Raw genomic sequence first — 23892 nt, 5'->3', positions numbered from 1 at the left:
GTGGAAATTTACATGAATCAATCATTTAAATATATGTTTATGCTAATATGTGTGTCATCACAGGAATTGATACAAGATCACGTGATTCCATTTTCCTGCGCAGTCAGTTAGCATGTATAAGCTGAAGCAACAAGTCTCCATTAAAGTTCTGTGTTCAAAATATTATGCCAACTCTTCAGCATGTTTGTATTAGTCTAGAAAGAAATAGTGCAGGAAAAGCCCTTGTAAAGTGAGTTTAAAACTTCCCTTTGTGGAGCCAGGAGGAGCAGGTCTATCGGCCTCCCTAGTCCGGTCCACCCTAGAATCCCCATTGATCCCCTCGTCTTCTCCACATTTGCCTTTGATGCAGTGAGCTGCCACTTGTCACCTACAGTCAGGATGTAAGTCAGCCTCAATTTAATGAGGACTCAATATTAAAATGTCTGCCGTTCCTTGTTAGGCCGACCCACTGTGTGATCACTTGCCTGCCGTGAGTTAAAATCCACCCTCTTCCCCTCCAATGTCAGTAACCACACATGACGATATCCATGTGAGTGTCTAAGAGGGAATGTGTAAGACGGGCTGCCTGAGTATCAAGCAGTGCACAGGTTTTATGTGAGCCCATGTCGAATTATTGGCATTGGATGATGATATTGAAACGTGTTCACAGAAAATTCTTTCTGTTCCTTCTTAGGACTACCGGCCTGCTGTTTCATTTCTTTCTACGACCCTCGCCCACGGGCTTGCACACAATCTAGGAGTAGCACACGATATTCAAGAACGGAGGTGTTCCTGTTCAGCGCGGAGACACGAATGCATCATGCATCGATCGCTGAAGTGAGAAACACATTCACGCAGTGTGGCTGACGTTGGTGGATTTCATTTCCAAAGCACTCTCTAACAGAAAGATTGAGCCCTTCCTAGCACAAACACAGGGCTGGTGGGAGAATTTGTATTCCTGAAGGAGCCTAGTCTGTGTGTGTAATTTAATTCGGTGTTATGTCATGATTGCAATATTGCAGTTTTGGCAACTAAGGGGAGGAGGAAGCTCCACAAACATCTCCATCATTAAGTGCAAGAAGCAAGGCATAAACAAAAAGAGCAAGGGCTGGATTTTGTGCTGGAGGCAGGGCTCCTGGCACTGGGCCGAAAAGGCGACGGGAACCCCGCCTCTGCCTTTTCTTCACACACCACTCCCACCTTTCCCCCGCCCCCGCCTGGAGCAATCCTCCAGTCTTTTTGTGTCAACGTTTTAGGAGGCGGGATCACTGTCCCTTTAAAGACAGGAATAAATAAGGAAAGCCAGTTGTGGATTTCTTAGGGGAAAATCATGTGTAACTACTTGCTGGAGTTTTTTCAAAAGGAAGAATGTGCATGGTCACGGGGAGAAGGCAGCATAATGGAACTGAGGGAATTGCTCTTTCAGAGAGTCGGGGCAGACACGATGGGCCGAATGGCCTCCTTCTGCACTGTAACGATTCTGGGATTAACCCCCCTGCTTGGATGGCTTGCTGTACCACAGTGCCATGGTCAGTTTACTCATCAATGCTGCAGCTCTTGCTCTCAACTGGGAGGAAGGGGAGTGAAGTCTGGGAGGAAGGGGAGTGAAGTCTGAGGAAAGGGGAGTGAAGTCTGAGGAAAGGGGAGTGATAGGGATAGGGCCAGGGAATGGAGTTGATTGCGTTGTTCTGCCAAGAGCCAGCATGGACTCAACTGGCCGAATGGCCTCCTTCTGTGCCGTTATGACTGTATGACTCTACTTAAGTTCCCATCCTTAGGTGAACAGAAGAACAAGAAACTAATCATTTTTAGGGATATGTCACATGTTTTATTTTACTTCACCCCAGCGGGTCAGTTGGTGATGTGGGGGCGGCGTAAAATTGAGTGGGAGGCTCCGGGAGGTCTACCCGCCCCGCTCCCGCCTCCGGTCGACTTTAAGGTGGTTGGGTGGGGGAACGGTCCGCCCGCCCGCCCGAGGCTAACCAAGGCCCTTAAGTAGCCAGGCAGGCGGGTGTGCTGGGGACGTGAAAGGCCACCCAGCGATAGCTGCTGGCCTTTCCGCGCCTCGGGGGGGGTGTTGTGGGGGGCATGGCAATCAGGCACAGAGTGCCCAATTGAGGGCCGCCCCCGCCTCCCAACCCACCCCCGGGACCCAAGGCACCACCCCCCCAAACGACCACTCCAGCCTCACCAGGGAAGGAGCGATCCCCTTAGTGAGGCATGCCCAACTCACTTACTCTCCAGGGTCCATGGCATCGGCTGGGCTGCATTCCCAGCAGTGGCCACCGCTCCCAATGGATCGCTGGGACTAAGAGCTGCCAGCCCGCTGATTGGCTGGCAGCTCACTGAGGTGGGACTTCCTCCCTCAAGCGGGTGGAAGTCCCACCTTGGGACAATTAAAGCCCAGGGGCCCGTAAAATACGAGACGGATCCCCAGGCTAGGCGGTGGCAAATTCCCATCCGCCCAAGGTAAAATTCAGCCTAATATTTCTTTTGGGTGAAAATGGGAAATGTAGCTTGTGATGCGAAGAAATTTTTTTTAAAAAGTTGTTAGAAGTACTTTGGCTGCTGGAACACTGACTCTTGTGGAGGCAGTGAATATTTTAAGTGAGATTCTGTACAATAGGCCTACTGATGAAAGAACATCGACTGAAGCATTAACTCTGCTTTTTTCTCCACAGATGCTGCCTGACCTATTGAGTATTTACTGCACTTCCTGTTTTTATTTCAGATTTTCAGCATCTGCAGTATTTTGCTTTTCTATTTCTTTTCATGTTTCTTGATAAATTAATTTTGTCCTTCATTTTTGCTTTCCTAATATTTTTCAATTTCTTTCCGAATCTCTTTGTATTCACGTTTATCATCCTCTCTTTTATTGGTTATGTACTTAGTATGTGCTTTCTTCTTTAGTTTCAACATCGCCCTCATCTGTTTATTCAACCACAGTGTTTAATTATTGGTTTATTCTTATCTTTTAGCGGAATATATTTCTCCTGAACTTTATTGATCACTGTTTTAAATATTTCCCACTGTTGCTTTATCTTTTTGTCCAAATATTCACCTTCTTCATTCTTCCATTCTCATCCCCTCAAAATTAACCTCTTCCAAATCAGCTTTTGTTTGGAAGAATGAGGAGCAGTAATATCAACTAAATTGTACAATTTAAATAAATGGTACAATTTTAAAGAGGATGGGGGAACAGAGACACCTGTGGGGGTCTTTGAAGGCTGGTCTGACAAACTTAGAAGGCTGTTAAAGAAAACCTGATAGTATCCTTGCAATTACTAATCGAAGAATAACATACAGAAGCAAAGAAGTTGTTCTGAACCTTTATAAATCACTGGCCATATCTCAGCTAGGGTTTGTGTAAATTCTAGACAACGCATTTTAGAAAGGATCTCAAGTCGGTAGAGATGCTGCAGAGGAGATTTACCATCAGGGATAGAACCTTCGAACCATAGAAATATTACGGCACAGAAGGAGGCCATTCAGTCCATTGTGTCTGCACGGCTGAAAATACTAGCCGCCCAATCTAATCCCACCTTCCAGTACCTGGTCCATAGCCTCGCAGGTTACAGCACTTCAGGTGCATGTCCAGGTACCTTTTAAATGAGTTGAGGGTTTCTGCCTCCACCACCGATCCTGGCAGTGAATTCCAGACACCCACCACACTCTGGGTGAAAAAGTTTTTCCTCATGTCCCCTCTAATCCTTCTACCAATCACCTTAAATCTGTGCCCCCTGTTAATTTACCTCTCTGCTAGGGGAAACAGGTCCTTCCTGTCTACTCTATCTAGGCCCCTCATAATTTTGTACACCTCAATTAAGCCACCGCTCAGCCTCCTAAGGAAAACAACCCTAGCCTATCCAATCTTTCCTCATAGATGGAACTTTCAAGCCCTGGCAACATTCTTGTAAATCTCCTCTGTACTCTCTCCAGAGCAATTATGTCCTTCCTGTAATATGGTGACCAGAACTGCATGCAATACTCCAGCTGTAGCCTAACCAGCGTTTTATTCAGTTCCAGCATTACATCCCTGCTTTTGTATTATATACCTCGGCCAATGAAGAAAGCATTCCATATGACTTCTTCACCACTCAATCTACCTGGCCTGTCACCATCAGGGACCTGTGGACACTCTAAGATCTCTCACTTCTTCTACCCCTCTCAATATCCTCCCATTTACGGTGTATTTCCTCGCTTTATTTGCCATCCCCAAATGCATTACCTCACACTTCTCTGGATTAAATTCCATTTGCTACATTTCTGCCCACTCAACCAAACCATTGATATCATTCTGGAGTCTACAGCTATCCTCCTCACTATCAACTACACGGCCAATTTTTGTGTCATCAGCAAATTTCCCAATCATGCCTCCCACATTTAATTCCAAATCATTAATATATTCTTTTTATTCATTCATAGGATGTGGGCATCGCTGGCCAGGCCAACATTTATTGCCCATCCCTAATTGCCTTCAATATATACCACAAACAGCAAGGGACCCAGCACTGAGCCCTGTGGAACGCCACTGCAAACTGCTTTCCATTCGCGAAAACATCCGTTAACTGCTACCCTTTGTTTCCTGTCACTGAACCAATTTCAGATCCAACCTGCCACGTTCCCTGTATCCCATGAACGCAGTTCAAGAATTTTGTGCCCTCTGTGCCCTTCGCACTGTTTGTATCCCAGTGGATATTCGGATTGAAATCCCCAACTATGATTGCCCTATAGTTTTTACACCCAGAAATTTTACACTCAGAAAGATTTCAGTTATTTGGAGAAATGAGAGATGCTGGGGTTCTTGTCCTTAAAGACAGTAAAGGAGAGATTTAATAGAGATATTCCAAATCATGAAGGGTTTTGATAGTTTTGTCTTGTTTAAAAAAAAGAACAAAGAAAATTACAGCACAGGAACAGGCCCTTCGGCCCTCCAAGCCTACGCCGATCCAAATCCTCTATCTAAACCTGTCGCCTATTTTCTAAGGGTCTGTGTCTCTTTGCTTCCTGCCCATTCATGTATCTGTCTAGATACATCTTAAAAGACGCTATCGTGCCCGCGTCTACCACCTCCGCTGGCAATGCGTTCCAGGCACCCACCACCCTCTGCGTAAAGAACTTTCCACGCATATCCCCCCTAAACTTTTCCCCTCTCACTTTGAACTCGTGTCCCCTTGTAATTGAATCCCCCACTCTGGGAAAAAGCTTCTTGCTATCCACCCTGTCTATACCTCTCATGATTTTGTACACCTCAATCAGGTCCCCCCTCAACCTCCGTCTTTCTAATGAAAATAATCCTAATCTATACAACCTCTCTTCATAGCTAGCGCCCTCCATACCAGGCAACATCTTGGTGAACCTCCTCTGCACCGTCTCCAAAGCATCCACATCCTTTTGGTAATGTGGCGACCAGAACTGCACGCAGTATTCCAAATGTGGCCGAACCAAAGTCCTATACAACTGTAACATGACCTGCCGACTCTTGTACTCAATACCCCGTCCGATGAAGGAAAGCATGCCGTATGCCTTCTTGACCACTCTATTGACCTGCGTTGCCACCTTCAGGGAACAATGGACCTGAACACCCAAATCTCTCTGTACATCAATTTTCCCCAGGACTTTTCCATTTACTGTATAGTTCACTCTTGAATTGGATCTACCAAAATGCATCACCTCGCATTTGCCCTGATTGAACTCCATCTGCCATTTCTCTGCCCAATTCTCCAGTCTATCTATATTCTGCTGTATTCTCTGACAGTCTCCTTCATTATCTGCTACTCCACCAATCTTAGTGTCGTCTGCAAACTTGCTAATCAGACCACCTATACTTTCCTCCAAATCATTTATGTATATCACAAACAACAGTGGTCCCAGCACGGATCCCTGTGGAACACCACTGGTCACATGTCTCCATTTTGAGAAACTCCCTTCAACTGCTACTCTCTGTCTCCTGTTGCCCAGCCAGTTCTTTATCCATCTAGCTAGTACACATTGGACCCCATGCGCCTTCACTTTCTCCATCAGCCTACCATGGGGAACCTTATCAAACGCCTTACTGAAGTCCATGTATACGACATCTACAGCCCTTCCCTCATCAATCAACTTTGTCACTTCCTCAAAGAATTCTATTAAGTTGGTAAGACATGACCTTCCCTGCACAAAACCATGTTGCCTATCACTGATAAGCCCATTTTCTTCCAAATGGGAATAGATCCTATCCCTCAGTATCTTCTCTAGCAGCTTCCCTACCACTGACGTCAGGCTCACCGGTCTATAATTACCTGGATTATTCCTGCTACCCTTCTTAAACAAGGGGACAACATTAGCAATTCTCCAGTCCTCCGGTGCCTCACCCGTGTTTAAGGAAGTTGCAAAGATATCTGTTAAGGCCCCAGCTATTTCCTCTCTCGCTTCCCTCAGTAACCTGGGATTGATCCCATCCAGACCTGGGGACTTGTCCACCTTAATGCCTTTTAGAATACCCAACACTTCCTCCCTCCTTATGCCGACTTGACCGAGAGTAATCAAACATCTGTCCCTAACCTCAACATCCGTCATATCCCTCTCCTCGGTGAATACCGATGCAAAGTACTCGTTTAGAATCTCACCCATTTTCTCTGACTCCACGCATAACTTTCCTCCTTTGTCCTTGAGTGGGCCAATCCTTTCTTTAGTTACCCTCTTGCTCCTTATATATGAATAAAAGGCTTTGGGATTTTCCTTAACCCTGTTTGCTAAAGATATTTCATGACCCCTTTTAGCCCTCTTAATTCCTCATTTCAGATTCCGCCTACAATCCCGATATTCTTTCAAGGCTTCATCTTTTTTCAGCCGCCTAGACCTTATGTCTGCTTCCTTTTTCCTCTTAGCTCGTCTCACAATTTCACCTGTCATCCATGGTTCCCTAATCTTGCCATTTCTACCCCTCATTTTCACAGGAACAAGTCTCTCCTGCACGCTAATCAACCTCTCTTTAAAAGCCTCCCACATATCAAATGTGGATTTACCTTCAAACAGCTGCTCCCAATCTACATTCCCCAGCTCCTGCCGAATTTTGGTATAGTTGGCCTTCCCCCAATTTAGCACTCTTCCTTTAGGACCACTCTCGTCTTTGTCCATGAGTATTCTAAAACTTACGGAATTGTGATCACTATTCCCAAAGTAGTCCCCTACTGAAACTTCAACCAGCTGGCCGGGCTCATTCCCCAACACCAGGTCCAGTATGGCCCCTTCCCGAGTTGGACTATTTACATACTGCTCTAGAAATCCCTCCTGGATGCTCCTTACAAATTCTGCTCCATCTAGACCTCTAACACTAAGTGAATCCCAGTCAATGTTGGGAAAATTAAAATCTCCTATCAACACCACCCTGTTGCTCCTACATCTTTCCATAATCTGTTTACATATTTGTACCTCTATCTCACGCTCGCTGTTGGGAGGCCTGTAGTACAGCCCCAACATTGTTACCGCACCCTTCCTATTTCTGAGTTCTGCTCATATTGCCTCACAGCTCGAGTCTTCCATAGTGCCTTCCTTCAGCACAGCTGTGATATCCTCTTTGACCAGTAATGCAACTCCTCCACCCCTTTTACCTCCCTCTCTATCCCGCCTGAAGCATCGGTATCCTGGGATATTTAGTTGCCAATCATGCCCTTCCCTCAACCAAGTCTCAGTAATAGCAATAACATCATACTCCCAGGTACTAATCCAAGCCCTAAGTTCATCTGCCTTACCTACTACACTTCTTGCATTAAAACAAATACACCTCAGACCACCAGTCCCTTTACTTTCATCATCTGCTCCCTGCCTACTCTTCCCCTTAGTCACGCTGACTTCAATATCTAGTTCCTTACAGGCTTTAGTTACTACCTCCTTACTCTCCACTGACCTCATTTGGTTCCCACCCCCCTGCCACATTAGTTTAAACCCTCCCCAACAGCGTTAGCAAAAGCACCCCCAAGGACATTGGTTCCAGTCCGGCCCAGGTGTAGACCGTCCAATTTGTACTCGTCCCACCTCCCCCAGAACCGGTCCCAATGTCCCAAAAATCTGAACCCCTCCCTCCTGCACCATCTCTCAAGCCACGCAGTCATCCTGACTATTCTTTCATTTCTACTCTGACTATCACGTGGCACTGGTAGCAATCCTGAGATTACCACCTCTGAGGTCTTACTTTTTAACTTGGCTCCTAACTCCCTAAATTCTGCTTGTAGGACCTCATCCTGTTTTTTACCTACATCATTGGTGCCTATGTGCACAACGACAACTGGCTGTTCACCCTCCCCTTTCAGAATGTTCTGCAGCCGATCTGAGTCATCCCTGACCCGTGCAGCTGGGAGGCAACATACCATTCGGGAGTCTCATTTTCGACCACAGAACCGCCTATCTACTCCCCTTACAATCGAATCCCCTATGACTATAGCCCTTCCACTCTTTTTCCCGCCCTTCTGAACAGCAGAGCCAGCCACGGTGCCATGAACCTGGCTACTGCTGCCTTCCCCTGGTGAGCCATCTCCCTCAACAGTATCCAAAACGGTATACCTGTTGTGGAGGGAGATGACCGCAGGGGACACCTGCGCTGCCTTCCTGCTCTTTCTCTGCCTTTTGGTCACCCATTCCCTTTCTCCCTCAGCAATCCTAAGCTGCGGTGTGACCAATTCGCTAAATGTGCTATCCACTACCTCCTCAGCATCGCGGATGCTCCAAAGTGAGTCCATCCGCAGCTCCAGAGCCGTTTACTCTGTTGCCAGTGGCAGAATGGCCAGTAATCAGAGGACACAGATTTTACTGATCAGTCTGCCAAGTGGGACCTTGTCAAATGCCTTACTAAAATCCATGTAAAACACACTCACTGCACTACCCTCATCAATCCTCCTTGCTACTTCCTCAAAAAACTCAATAAAGTTAGTAAGACATGAAATAAAAACAAGAAATGCTGGAAATACTCAGCAGGTCTGGCAGCATCTGTGGAGAGAGAAGCAGAGTTAACGTTTCAGGCCAGAGACCCAGTAAGACATGAACTTCCCTTCACAAATCCATGCTGACTATCCCTGATTAATCCGTGCCTTTCTAAGTGGCCATTTATCCTTTCTCACACCATTAACATATTGTTTGCCTTTGCTCCATGACCTTCTGGTCGGTTATTCTCTGTGACCTTGTCCTATCTACATCTTCTCCTTTGTTATCTCTTGCCCCACCCCTGCTTTACTTGCTTAAAACCTTTCACATTTCTAATATCTGCTAGTTCTGAAGAAGGGTCACTGACCTGTAACGTTAACTCTGCTTCTCTCTCCACAGATGCTGCCAACCTGCTGAGTATTTCCAGCATTTCTTGTTTTTATTTCAGATTTCCAGCATCCACAGTATTTTGCTTTTATCCTTTCTCTCAGATTGATTCTAATAATTCACCCACCACTGAGGTCAGACTGACCGGCCTATAATTATTTGGCCTATCCCTTGCACCCTTTTTAAACAATGGTAGAATGTTCGCAGACCTCCAATCCTCTGGTATCTCGCCTGTACCTAGTGAGGATTTGAAGATGATCCTCAGCGCATCTGCTATTTCCTCCCTGGCTTCCTTTAACAACCTGGGATGTAATCCATCCGTCCCTGGCGATTTATCCACTTTCAAGTATGTCAGACCCTCTAGTACTTCCTCTCTCATTATGCTTATCATATCTAATATTTCACACTCCTCTTCTTTAACTACAATGTCTGCATCATCCCTTTCCTTTGTGAAGGCGGAGACAAAAAACTCATTAAGAGCCCTGCCCACATCTTCTGCATCCACGCATAAGTTCCTTTGTACATCTCTGATAGGCCCTACCCTTTCCTTAGTTATCCTCTTGCTCTTAATGTACTGATAAAACATCTCTGGGCTTTCTTGATTTTACCTGCCAATATTTTTTCATGTCCTCTCTTTGCTTTTCTAATTTTCTTTTTTACTTCACCCCTGCACTTTTTATACTCCTCTAGGCTTTCTAAAGTATTAAGATTTTTGTGATCGTTTTAAGCTTTTTTTTCTGCTTTAACTTATCCTGCATGCCTCTGGATAAACAGGGGGCTCTAGATTTGGCCTTTCCACCCTTTATCTTTGTGGGGACATGCCTACACTGTGCCTGTAGAGTCTCATTTTTGAATACCTCCCACTGGTTTGCCACTGATTTTCCTTCAAGTAGCTGTATCCAGTCCACTTTCGCCAGGTCACCTCTCAGCTTCGTAAATTTTGACTTCTCCCAATTTAGAACTTTTACTCCTGTTCTATCTTTGTCCTTTTCCATGATTATGCGAGAATTAACTGTATTATGATCACTATCTCCAAAATGGTCACCCACTGTTACTTCATCCACTTGCCCAGCTTCGTTACCGAAGACTAAATCTAGAGTTGTGCCCCCCTCTCGTTGGGCTTGTTACGTGCTGGCTAAAAAAGTTCTCTTGAATGCAGTTCAAGAATTTTGGTCCCTCTGTGCCCTTCACACTGTTTGTATCCCAGTTGATATTCGGGTTGAAATCCCCAACTATTATTGCCCTATAGTTTTTACACTCAGAAAAATGTCAGTTATTTGGAGAAATGAGAGATGCTGGGGTTCTTGTCCTTAAAGACAGTAAAGGAGAGATTTAATAGAGATATTCCAAATCATGAAGGGTTTTGATAGTTTTGTCTTGTTTACTCTGTTGTCAGTGACAGAATGGCCAGTAACCAGAGGACACAGATTTAAGGTAATTGGCAGAGGCTAAATGAGGAGAATTTTTTTACGCAGTGAGTTGTTATGATGTGGAATGCACTGCCTGAAAATTTGGTGGAAGCAGATTCAATACAACTTTCAAAAGGGAATTAGATAGATACTTGTAGATAAATTTGCTGGGCTATGGGGAAAGGGCTGCAGAGTGGGATTAATTGGATAGCCAGCACAGGCAAAATGGCTTCCTTCTCTGCAGCATAATTCTATGATTACATGACTTTATCTTCCACTGGATCAGATATGATTCCAGGCACTGGAAGACATTTCCTTTGACTCATTGACCTAGGTTTAGCGAGGGGCTCTATTGTCTTTATTGTCTATCCAAACCCCTGGGAGCAACTACTCTCACCTCACCTTGGCATTGAGCTCATGCCCATCTCTGGATCAAGGGATGAGATCTGGAGCCAAGTGGACCAGTGAAACCTGAACTGGTCGATAATTGGTTGGGCTAGATTTATCATGCTGTTTGTTGACAGGTGGTACTTGGGCAATTTTACACATTGTCAGTTAGATGCCAGTGACAGAGCTCTACTGGAACAGCTGACTAGTAGAGCCTTTAGCCCTGGTGCACAGCCAAGATGTTATCAGTCACCTCTCAACATCAATAACATGCTGATGGATGGTGACATCTAAGATGGATGGTACGTCGGGAAGAGGCCCAGTAATTGAATAGAGAAGGGTGATATCGCTAGGGTTTCAAATAGTAAGAAGGGATCTCATTGAAACATATAAAATTCTGAAGAGGCTTGACAGGGTGGATGCGGGCAGGATGTTTCCCCTGGCTGGGTTCTGGGATCACAGTCTCAGAATAAGGGGTCGGCCATTTAGGACTGAAATGAGGAGAAATTTCTTCAATCAAAGGGTTGTGAATCTTTGGAATTCTCTATCCCAGCAGCATGTCATTGGGTATATCCAAGGCTTATATCAATAGATTTTTGAATACTAAGGGGTTAAGGGATGTGGGATATTGTGGGAAGATGGCATTGAAGTAGAAGATCATGGCCATTCGGTCCATCAAGTCCATGCTGGCTCTTCATGGAGTTATGCAGTCAGTCCGACTCCCCGCTCGATTCCTGTAGCCCTGCAAGTCTATTTCTCTCAGGTGGCCATCCAATTTCCAATTGAAGTCATTGAATGTCTCCACTTCCGCCACCCTTGTGGGCAGCAAGCTCCAGGTCATTACCACCCACTGTGTAAAAAGAGCCCTTTGTCATATTCCACCTGTATCTTTTGCCCAAAACTTTCAATCTGTGTCCTTGTCACAAGAACACCATTTATTAATGGGAACAATTTTACCCTGTCTAACACATCTAAAGCTGTCATAATCTTGCACACTTCTACCATGATCTTACTGAATGGTGGAGCAGGTTCGAGGGGCTGAATATTTCACTTTTGCTCCAATTTCCTATGTTCTTATGTAGGATCATCCACTTGAATTCAAAGATTTACAACCCCTTGAGTGAAGTAATTTCTCCTCATCTCAGTCCTAAATGATCGGCCCCTTATCCTGAGACTGTGCGCCCATGTTTTAGATTTCATGACCAGCCGAAATAATCTCTCAGTGTCTACCGTATCCAGCCCCTTTAGAATCTTATATGTTTCAATGAGATCATCTCCCATTCTTCTAAACTCCACAGAATACAGGCCCAATTTATTTAGCCTCTTATCATAGGACAACTCCCTCATCCCAGGGACCAATCTCGTGAACCTTCGCTGCACTGCCTCCAATGCAAGTATATCCTTTCTTAAATGTGGAGACCAAAACTACACACAGTATTCCAGATTTGGTCTCACCAAAACCCTGTACAACTGCCCTATTATTTCTTTATTCCTGTACTCCAATTCCATTGTAATGAAGATCAATATACCATTTGCCTTCCTAATTGCTTGCTGCACCTGCATGTTGACTTTCTGCGTTCTTGTTCATGATAGGTGGTGGTGTAATGGTAATGTCACTGGACTAGTAATTCAGCAGGCCTAGGCTAATGCTCTGGGGACATGGGTTTGAATTCTACACAGCAGATGGTGAAATTTGAATACAATTAATAATGTTTCACTCCCTTTCCCGGCAATAAATGCAGGTCTAGCCAGTGATGCCCACATCCCATGAACACGTCTCTTTGAACATCGTCACTTACAAGTTTCACACAATGTAGTAAATATTCTGCATTTCTATTTTTATGCCTAAAATGAATAACTTCACACTTCCCTCCATTATACTCCATCTGCCATCTTGTTGACCACTCATTAAACCTGTTTATATCTCTTTGTAGCCTCTCTATGTCCTCCCCACAGCTTAATTTTCCACTTACCTTTGTATCATCAGCAAACTTAGATACATTACTCTCTGTCTCTTCATCTGTCATTAGTGTAGATTGTCAACAGCTGAGACCCCAGCACTGAACCTTGCGGCACCCCACTATTTACTGCCTGCCAACTTGAAAATGCCCACTTGTTGTTTCCTGTCTGTTAACCAATCATCTATCCATGCTAATATATTACCCCCAACTCCATGAGCCCTTGTCTTGCCAATTAACCTTTTCTGTGGCACCTTATCGAATACCTTTTGGAAATCGAGGTATACTACATCTACTGGTTCACCTTTATCTACCCCACTGGTTACAACCTCAAAAAATTCTAATAGAATTCTAATAGATTCAAACAGGAGTTCCCTTCAGTAAGACCATGTTGACTTGTTCGAATCATACTGTGCTTTTACTGTGTTCATTGTTTAGACTCCCTTAATAATAGATTCCAGCATTTCCCCAAAGACTGATGCTAGGCTAACTGGTCTGTGGTTCCTTGTTTTCTCTTTCCCTCCTTTCCTGAAAATCGGTGTAACATTTGTCAACTTCCAATCTGATGGGACCGTTCCTGAATCTAAGCATCCACTATGTCTGCAGCTATCTCTTTTAGACGCCTAGGATGTAGTCCTAGTCCTGAATAGTCCTGAATATTTGTCATATCTTAGTCCCTTCGGTTTCTCCAATACTTTTTCCCTGCTGATATGAATTTCCTTAATTTTCTTACTCTGTTTAGCCCTTAGGTTACAATCTATTTCTGGTATGGAGCTTGTGTGTTCTACTGTGAAGACAGACACAAAATATTTGTTCAATGCCTCTGCCATTTCCTCATTCCCCATGATAATTTCTCCTGTCTCTGCTTCTTAGGGACCAACATTTATTTTAGCTACTCTCTTCCTTTTGATATACCTATAAAAGCTAAATGTGATTTTATATTACTGGCTACTTTACCCTGATATTCGATTTTTTCCTTTTTTTAGCAACTTTTTGGCAGCCCTTTGCTGATTTCTAAAACACTTCCAATCTTCAGACTTGCTACTCAGTTGTGGGCAAATTATTGGAATCTATTCTGAGAGACAGGATAAACTGTCACTTAGAAAGGCACAGGTTAATCAAGGATAGTCAGCATGGATTTGTTAAGGGAAGATCTTGTCTGACCAACTTGATAGAATTTTTTGAAGAAGTAACAAGAAAGATAAATGAGGCTAGTGCAGTTGATATGGTCTACATGGATTTTAACAAGGCTTTTGACAAGGTCCCACATGGCAGACTGGTTAAAAAAATAAAATCCCATGAGATTCAGGGAAATGCAACAAGGTGGATACAAAATTGGCCCAGTGGCAGGAAACAAAGGGTAATTGTTGATGGCTGTTTTAGCGACTGGAGGGCTGTTTCCAGTGGCATTCTGCAGGGCTCAGTACTGGATCCCCTGCTTTTTGTGGTATATATTAACGATTTGGATGTAAATGTAGGGGCCATGATGAAGATGTTTGCGGACGACACAAAGATTGGCTGTGTGGTAGATAGCGTGGAGGATAACGGTAGGCTGCAGGAAGATATTGATGGTCTGGTCAGATGGGCAGAAAAATGGTAAATGGAATTCAACTTGGAGAAGTGTGAGGTGATGCATTTGGGGAGGTCAAACAAGGTAAAGGAATACAAGATTAACGGGAAAATACTGAGAAGTATAAAGGTAGTAAGGGACCTTGGAGTGAATGTCCACAGATCTCTCAAGGTAGCAGGACAGGTCGATAAGGTGATTAAGAAGGCATATGGAATCCTTTCCTTTATCAGCCGAGGTATAGAATACAAGAGCAGGGAGGTTATGCTGGAACTGTATAACTCACTGGTTAAGCCACAGCTTGAGTATTGTGTGCAGTTCTGGTCACCTCATTATGAAAGGATGTAATTGCATTAGAGAGGGTGCAGAGGAGATTTACGAGGATGATGCCAGAACTGGAAAAATGCAGCTATGAGGAAAGACTGGATAGGCTGGGGTTGTTCTTCTTGGAACAGAGAAGGCTGAGGGGAGATCTGATTGAAATGTACAAAATTTTGAGGGGCCTGGATAGAGTGGAGGTGAAGGATCTATTCTCCATAACAGAGAAGTCAGTGACGAGGGGGCATAGATTTAAAGTGATTGGTAGAAAAATTAGAGGGGAGATGAGAAAACTTTTTCACCCAGTGCCGCTATCGATGACACCTTCCATTACTTTACTGATGATTGAGAGTAGGCTGATGGGGCAATAGTTGTCCAGGTTAGATTTGTCCTGCATTTTGGGTACAGGACATACCTGGGCAATTTTCCACATTGCTGGGTAGATGCCAGTGTTGTAGCTGTACTGGAACAGCTTGGCTAGGGACACGGCAAGTTCTGGAGCACAGGTCTTCAGTACTATTGCCAGAATATTGTCAGGTTCCATACCCTCTGCTGTATCCAGTGCCTTCAGTTGTTTCTTGATATCACATGGAGTGAATCGAATTGGCTGAAGTCTGGCATCTGTGATACTGGGGATGTCAGAAGAAGGCTGAGATGGCTGAAGATTGTTGCAAATGCTTCAGCCTTATCTTTCGCACTGATGTGCTGGGCTCCCCCATCATTGAGGATGGGGATATTTGTGGAGCCATCTCCTCCAGTTAATTGTTTAATTGTTCACCACCATTCACAATCTTCCTCATTGTTTACTATACTTACAAGTTCTGCATCATTTGTAAATTTTGATATTGTGCCCTGTATATCAAAATATATATTAATGTATATCAAAAACAACAGTGGTTCTGATACTGAACTTTGAGAAACACTACTATATACCTCCCTCCAGTTAGAAAAAGAGCCATTCACCATAACTCTCTGTTTTCTGTCCCTTAGCTAATTTTGTATTCATCTCATGAATTTTGTATGCTCCTTTTATCTCATGGACTTTAATTTTGCTACAAGTCTAATATGCTGTACATTGTCAAATGCCTTTTGAAAGTCCATATCCACAAGTTGCAGATAATATTTGTGCCATATCGTTCAGGCATTGACCATCCTGAACAAGAGAAAGCCCAGCTACCTCCTTCCAATTTCAGTGACACCACCATCACTGAATCATCCACCATCAACATCCAATATTGGGTCCAATGTTTTTGAGGCATCCTTTAGATGCACAGCTTTGGTTCAAGGTTTTTTTTCGCTAGGTTAGTTTCTGGGTTGAAAGGATTGTCCTATAATGAGAGGCTGAGTACATTGTGTCTGGAATTTAGAAGAATGAAAGGTGATCTCATTGAAACATACAAGATACTGAAGGGGCTTGACAGGGAAGACACTGAAAGTTAGTTTCCCCTGGCTGGGCCATCTAGAACATGGGAGCACAGTCTGAGGATAAGGAGTTGATATTCAGGACTGAGATGAGGAGAAATTTCTTCAATCAAAGGGATGTGAATCTTTGGAATTCTCTACCCCAGAGGATTGTGGGTGCTCCATCCTCGAATATATTTAAGGTTGAGATGACAGATTTTTGGTACCTCAGGGAATCAAGGGATCTGGCGAGTGAGTGGGAAAGTGGAGTTGAGGCTGAGGATTAGCCATGATCATATTGAACGGTGGGGAAGGCTCAAAAGGCCATATGGTCTACTCCTGCTCCTATTTCTTATGTTCTTATGCTTACTGCACCAATGTCTGAGATGTTTTTTTGATTAACTGAGTGTCACTGACAAGGCCAGCAGTTATTGCCTGTCCCAAGCTGCCCTGAAGAAGGTGGTGGCGAGCTGCCTCCTTGAAAGGCTGTAGTCCTTGTGAAGATACTTCCATAGTACTGTTCGAGGAGTTCTAGGATTTTGACCCAGTGATGATGGCAGTGATGGCAATATATTTCCATGGAAGGATGGTGTGTGACTTGGAGGGGAACCTGCAGGTGGTGGTGTTTCCGTGAGCTTGCTGCCCTTGTCCTTCTAGTTGGTAGAGGTCGCGAGTTTGGGAGGTGCTGTTGAAGAAGTGCATGTGAATCTTAGAAATCACAGAAATTTACAGCATAGCCATTGTGCCCGTGCTGGCTGCCAAGGAGCCATTCAGCCTAATCCTACTTTCCAACTCCTGCCCTTAGCCTTGCATGTTACAGCACTTCAAGTGCATATCCAAGTACTTTGATGTTATGATGGTTTCTGCCTCCACCACCCTTTCAGGCAGTGAGTTCCAGATTCCCATCACCTTCTGGGTGAAAACATTTCTCCTTGAATCCCCTCCAAACCTCCTTCCTCTTATCCTAAATTTATGTCCCCTGATTACGGACTCCTCAACTAAAGGGAATAGAGCCTTCCTATCCACTCTATCTATCCCTCTCATAATTTTATGTACTCAGCCTCCTCTGTTCTAAAGAAACCAACCCTACCCGATCCAATATTTTTTCATAGCTAAAATTCTCCAGTCAAGGCAACATCCTCGTAGATCTCCTCTGTACTCTCTCTCATGCAATTACATCTTTCCTATAGTGCAGTGACTAGAACTGAACGCAGTGCTCCAGCTGTGGCCTAACTAGTGTTTTATACAGTTCCAGCATAACATCCCTGCTCTTACATTCTGTGCATCAGCTAATAAAGGCAAGTATCCCATATGCCTTCTTGACACCTTATCGACCTGTGCAGCCACCGTCAGGGATCTGTGGACATTCACTCCAAGGCCCTGTTCCTCGACACATCGAAGTATCCTACCATTTATAAAGTATTCCCTTGCCTTGTTCACCTTCCCCAAATGCATTACCTCACATTTTTCCAGATTGAACACAATTTGCCACTGTTCCGCCCACCTGACTAGTCCATTGATGACTTCTAGCAGTCTACAGCTTTCTTCTTCATTATCAACCACATAGCCAATTTTTGTATCATCTGCAAACCTTTCAGTTGGACCTCCTGCATTCCAGTCCATATCATTGTGGAGTTGCTTCCCTTTCTTTCTTGTTTCTTGAACTCGCTCCCCTTTAACACTCTTGTGTATCCTTATCCTCAGCTACCGGAGTGTAACAATCTTCAGCAACTGCAGCCGACAGGACTTGGAGAGAAGCCTGCTCCAGGGTATAGGGTGGTGTCTCTTCAACAAGCCGAACCTTGAAAACCTGGCTACGGGCAGCAGCTGTGGCAACCTGTATGTGGAGGAGGGTGAGGAGTGTGATTGTGGCAGTCCTCAGGTAAGGAGTCAGATGAATGCTGATGTGGAAGGGCTCCATGTAGGGACATACAGATTATATCCTTAAAGCTGATGGCAAGCCTGAATATCATGGCAAACCATAAACCTGTCCTTTTATATTTTTATAGCACAGAGGTTACATTTAAGTATAGGATTGTTTCTGAATTAAGAACATAAAAAACATAAGAAATTGGAGCAGGAGTCGACCATATGGCCCATCGAGTCTGTTCTGCCATGCCATAAGATCATGGCTAGGAACATAGGAGCAGGAGTAGGCCATTCAGCCCATCGAGCCTGCCCTGCCATTCAATAAGATCATGGCTGATCATCCACTTCAATGCCTTTTTCCCACATTATCCTCATGTCGTCTTATGTCATTGGTATTTAGACTGAGCTTCCACAGCCCTCTGGGGTAGAGAATTCCAAAGATTCACAACCCTCTGAGTAAAGACATTTCTCCTTATCTTTGTCCTAAGTGGCTTCCCCCTTATTTTGAAATTGTGTCCCCTGGTTCTAGACTGCCCAACCAGGGGAAACATCTTAGCTGCATCTACCCTGTCTATCCCATTAAGTATTTTGTAGGTTTCAATAAGATTGCCTCTCAGTCTTCGAAACTCTAGAGAATACAGGCCCAGTTTCCCCAATCTCTCTTCATAGGACAGTCCTGCCATCCTGGGAACAAGTCTGGTGAATCTTTGATGCACTCCTCTATGGCAATAATATCCTTCCTAAGGTAAAGGGACCAAAACTGCACACAGTACTACAGGTGCGGTCAAACCAAGGTTCTATACAATTGAAGGAAGACTTCACTACTCCTGTACTCAAATTCTCTTGCGATAAGGACTAACATACCATTAGCCTTCTTAATTGCTTGCTGCACCTGAATGTTAGCTTTCAGTGACTTATTGACAAGGACACCCAGGTCCCTTTGTATGTCTGCACTTTCTAATCTCTTACCATTTAAGAAATACTCTGCATATCTATTCCTCCTACCAAATTGGATGATCTCACATTTTTCCACATTATATTCCATCTGCCACGTTCTTGCCCAGTCACTAAGTCAATCCAAATTCCCTTTAGGCCGCTTTGCATCTTCCTCACAACACACATTCCCACCTAGTTTTATGTCATCTGCGAACTTGGAAATACTACATTTGGTACCCACATCCAAATCATTGATATATATTGTGAACAGCTGGGGCCCAAGCACTGATCCCTGCGGCACCCCACTAGTCACAGCCTGCCCTTGCGAGAATGACCCGTTTATTCCTACTGTCTGCTTTCTGCCTGTGAACCATGCCAGTATATTACCTCCTATCCCATGTGCTTTAATTTTGCTAACCAACCTCCTGTGGGAGACTTTATCAAAAGCCTTCTAAAAAATCAAAGTATACTTCAAAAAACTCCAACAGGTTCATCAAACATGATTTCCCATTCATAAATCCATGTTGACTATGCCCAATCGGATCATTATTATCCAAGTGTCCATTTATCACATCCTTTAGAATAGATTCTAGCATTTTCTCAATGACTGATGTAAGGTTAACAGGTCTGTAATTCCCTGTTTTCTCTCACCCTCCCTCCCTTTTCCCCTTCTTTTCCCCTTCCTATGAGAGTGCGGTGACCAGAACTGCACACAGTACTTTGGATTTGTTTCCCCTGCTTTTCCCCTTCAATAGAGCATACCTTGACTGTGCCCAAACTATCTTGTTGAAGGTAGCCCATTGTTCATCTACCTGTTTTCCTGTAGCAGTATGTTATGAGTCCATTTTTATATTTTTTGCTGGTTTACATTCATATTCTATTTTTCCTTTCTTTATCAGTTTCTTTGTCCTCCTTTGCTGTATTCTAAAATCCTCCCACTCCTCAGGTATACTAATATTTCTGCTATTTCTGGCAACTTTATAGGCCTTTTTTTACCCAGTCTATGTGCAGATTGAAGTCACCCATGATTACTGTATTACCCATGCTACATGCTTCTCTAATCTCCTGATTAATACCATGCCCCACACGACCGCTACGGTTTGTGGCCTATAAACAACTCCTGCCAATGTTTGCTGCCCCTTGCTGTTTCTTAGATCCAACCAAACAGATTCCACATTTTGTTCTTCCGATCTGAGATCCTCCCTTACTAATGTACTGATCCCATCCCTTATTATCAGCGCAACACCACCTCCTTTTTCTTTTTTCCTGTCCTTCTAAATGTCGAATATCCTTGAATATTCAGTTCCCAGTCTTGGTCACCCTGTAGCTACGTTTCCGTTATGACAATTAGATCAAACCCATTTACCTCTATTTGGGCCTTTAAATCATCTACCTTGTTGTGAATGCTGTGTACATTCAGGTAGAGTGCCCTTAACCTTGTCTTCTTAACATTCTACATTCTAAGCCGAGTTAATGCTCGCCTTTGTTTCGCCTGCCTTCTAATGTCACTTGCTACTTTTCTACTTCCTGTTACCAGTTTATTTCCTTCCAATTTGAGCTACCCCTCAGGTTCCCATCCCCCTGACAAGCTAGTTTAAACCCTTCCCAACAGCACTAGCAAATCGCCCTGCGGGGATATTAGTTCCGGTCCTGTTAAGGTGTAGCCCGTCCATCTTGTATAGGTCCCACCTGCCCCAGAACCGATCCCAATGCCTCAGAAATCTGATGCCCTCCCTCCTACACCAATTCTCCAGCCACGTGTTGAATCGATCAATCCTCCTATTCCTATGCTCACTAGCACGTGGCACTGGGAGTAATCCTGAGTTTACTGCTTTGGAGGTCCTGCTTTTTGATTTCCTTCCTAAATCCTAAAATCTGCTTTCAGGACCTCATCCCTCTTCCTACCTATGTCATTGGTACCAACGTGGACCACAACCTCTGGCTGTTCACCCTCACCCAGAAGGATGTCCTGCAACTGCTCTGTGACATCCTTGACCCTGGTACCAAGGAGGCAACATACCATCCTGTAGTCACATTTACTGCTGCAGAAACACCTATCTGATCCCCTGACTATTGTATCCCCTATCACTATTGCTCTTCCACTCCTATCTCTGTAAAACATGTAGCACTGCCCAATCTGTCTAAATGAAAAATCGGGTAGGAGTCTGCCTTTGTTGCAGCACTGACTTTTCAGTAGTCTATGCAAAGTCGAGTTGACCCATATGATTTAGGCATTAAAACTATTGGTGAACTCCAGCTGATATCACTAGGTTCAATTAAGTCGTTTTCCAGCAAATATTGGATTTCTGCTTTTACTTGAGCCTGTTAGTCTGAACTTAAATGGTAAAGATGTTGTTTTAAAGAGCAGATTACCCAATATCCACATCATGTGTGGTTAAGGTTGTACATCCTGGCTTATCGCTACAGACTCGTAAATGTTGTGAGAAGCCTTGTTAGTCTTCACGTTGTTATGCCGCTAAGTACAAAAGCAGGTTGTCCAATTTTTCTGGCCTTTCTGTATTCGCTAACTGGATTATAGGAGATTCAATCTGAGAATTGTCTAGGCCTCCTCCTGCCTCATCCTCACTATTCTTTTCCTTCTGAACAGTCCCCATTACCTGACATACCTGTACTGGCTTATCCTCCTCCCTGCGATAATATTGTTTCAACATATTCATACGATGCAACTGATTTTTCTTCAGGCGACCAGGGATGCCAATCAAGTAATTTACCTTACCCACTTTATATGTACTGCTGAACCGTGCTTTTAATGGTTCACCCTGTTAAGGTAACAATACGAATACTTCATCCTCCGGTTGAAAATTTCGGGTCTTTGCATTCTTGTCTGCCATTTTTTCATATTGGCTTGGGATGCTTTTCGGTGTTCCTGAGCCACATTGCAAGCTTTCATGTATTGAAGATTCATTCCTTTGCTCTAAGAATCTGTCTTTGATGAGTTTTAGAGGACCTCTTAGTCATGCCTGTAAACCAATTTGAAAGGACTAAAATCTGTAGACTCATTTGGTAAATCTGGTGGCAAATAACAGAAAATCTAACCCTTTATCCCAATCATGCGGACATTTGCGACAGTATGCTCTGATCATTGTTTTGACAGTTTGAAGGTACTTCTCTAAAGCTCCCTGTGTCTGTGGGTGATATGCTGAAGATTATAACTGTCTGATACCCAAATTACCCATGACTTCTTGAAATATTTTAGACATGAAATTAGAACCTTGATCCAATTAAACTTCAAGTGGTAACCCATATCTCGTAAAGAATTGGGTTAACTTGTCTACTACTACTTTAGCAGTAATTGTCCTCAAAGGAATGGCCTCTGGAAATTGAGTCGCCATATCCATGATAGTAAGTATATATTGATGTCCTGCTTTTGTTTTTGGCAAGGGTCTTACACAGTCCACCAATACCCTAAATGATTTCTCAGTAACCAGTATGGAAATTAGTGGTGCAGGTTTTATGGTAGGTTATGGTTTTTCCACCATTTGTCATGTATGGCATGTCCTACAAAATTGCTTTACGTCCTTTGAAAGACCTGTCCAGTTGGCGTATATGTGATTTGGTCTTCCGAATCCCCGTATGTCCTGCTAGATAAATGTCATGTGCAAACCTTAATAATTCCTGGCGATACTTAGGTGGTACCACTATCTGTCGAGCAACCATCCAGTCTTCGTCCGCAGATCTATGAGGCGGTCTCCATTTCCTCCTCAAAACCCTATCTTCAATAGAATAGCCTTCTGGAACTCCTTTCGCCTCAGCTTCTGTCAGAGCCGACTGTGCTATTCTATGTAACTCTGGATCAGCTCGTTGTGCTTAATTATAGAAGATTTGTTAAACATCTCATCTAAATTACACAAATCCTGAAATAAAGTTTCAAATATGCGCCTATCTGTCTGTGGTGGCAATTTTACCACGACAATGGAATCTGTTTAGCTATTAGAATTCCGGATCAGGATTATTGATCTGGAAGCTGAACTGCAAACACTGTGCAACATAAAGGAGGGGGACAAATACCTGTACACTTTGTTCCGGAGGATGGTCACACTTCTTAGAACAGGGTCATCTGTTTTGGTCAGCAATGAGGGACAGGAGGATGTGACCGTGAGTGAGGCAGGTAAAGGGACTGAGCTGACAGTAATGGAAGATCCTCAGACTTTGCAATTGTCAAACAGGTTTGAGGTGCTCTCAACCTATGTGGATGAAAGCGAGGTCTGCAAGGTGGGTGAACAGACTGGCCATGGCACTGTGATACAGGATCCATTAAAGTGGGGGGAGCTAAAAGAAATGTAGTGGTAGTAGGGGATAGTATAGTGAGGGGGATCGACACTATTCTGTATAGCCGAGAGCGTGAGTCCAGAAGGCTGTGTTGCCTGCCCAGTGCCAGGGTTCAGGACATCTGCTCAGGGCTGGACAGGAACTTGGAGTGGGAGGGGGAGGATCCAGTTATTGTGGTCCATGTAGGTACCAATGACATAGGTAGGACTAGGAAAGAGGTTCTGCTTAGACAGTATGAGGAGCTAGGCAACAAATTGAAGAGCAGAACCTCAAGGATAATAATCTCTGGATTCTTACCTGAGCCACGTGTCAATTGGCAGAGGGCACATAATATAGCAAAATGAAAACGTGGCTCAAAGACTGGTGTGGGAGAAGTGGGTTTCGGTTCTTCGGGCACTGGCACCAGTACTGGGGAAAGTGGGGGCTGTACTGTTAAAATGGTCTGCACCTGAACTGTGCTGGGACCAGTCTTCTGGCAAACTGTATAACTAGG

General features: G+C 44.1%; 1 protein-coding gene across 1 annotated transcript in view; it reads left to right on the top strand.

The window, feature by feature from the left end:
• Window positions 1-23892, top strand: part of LOC137377649 (disintegrin and metalloproteinase domain-containing protein 12-like) — a 330681-nt gene that overhangs the window by 188571 nt on the left and 118218 nt on the right. Inside the window, exons 11-20 of the mRNA XM_068047535.1 lie at window positions 674-816; window positions 4586-4712; window positions 6763-6868; window positions 8669-8782; window positions 11008-11137; window positions 11198-11343; window positions 14497-14614; window positions 16205-16338; window positions 16537-16609; window positions 18009-18186. Coding sequence (XP_067903636.1) covers window positions 674-816; window positions 4586-4712; window positions 6763-6868; window positions 8669-8782; window positions 11008-11137; window positions 11198-11343; window positions 14497-14614; window positions 16205-16338; window positions 16537-16609; window positions 18009-18186 — 1269 coding nt within the window. The remainder of the gene's footprint in view (window positions 1-673; window positions 817-4585; window positions 4713-6762; window positions 6869-8668; window positions 8783-11007; window positions 11138-11197; window positions 11344-14496; window positions 14615-16204; window positions 16339-16536; window positions 16610-18008; window positions 18187-23892) is intronic.

This window comes from Heterodontus francisci, chromosome 1, assembly GCF_036365525.1.
Source record: "Heterodontus francisci isolate sHetFra1 chromosome 1, sHetFra1.hap1, whole genome shotgun sequence".
Lineage (NCBI taxonomy): Eukaryota > Metazoa > Chordata > Chondrichthyes > Heterodontiformes > Heterodontidae > Heterodontus > Heterodontus francisci.
The sequence above is the reverse complement of the archived record's forward strand: the minus strand, read 5'-3'. Positions and strand labels throughout refer to the sequence as shown.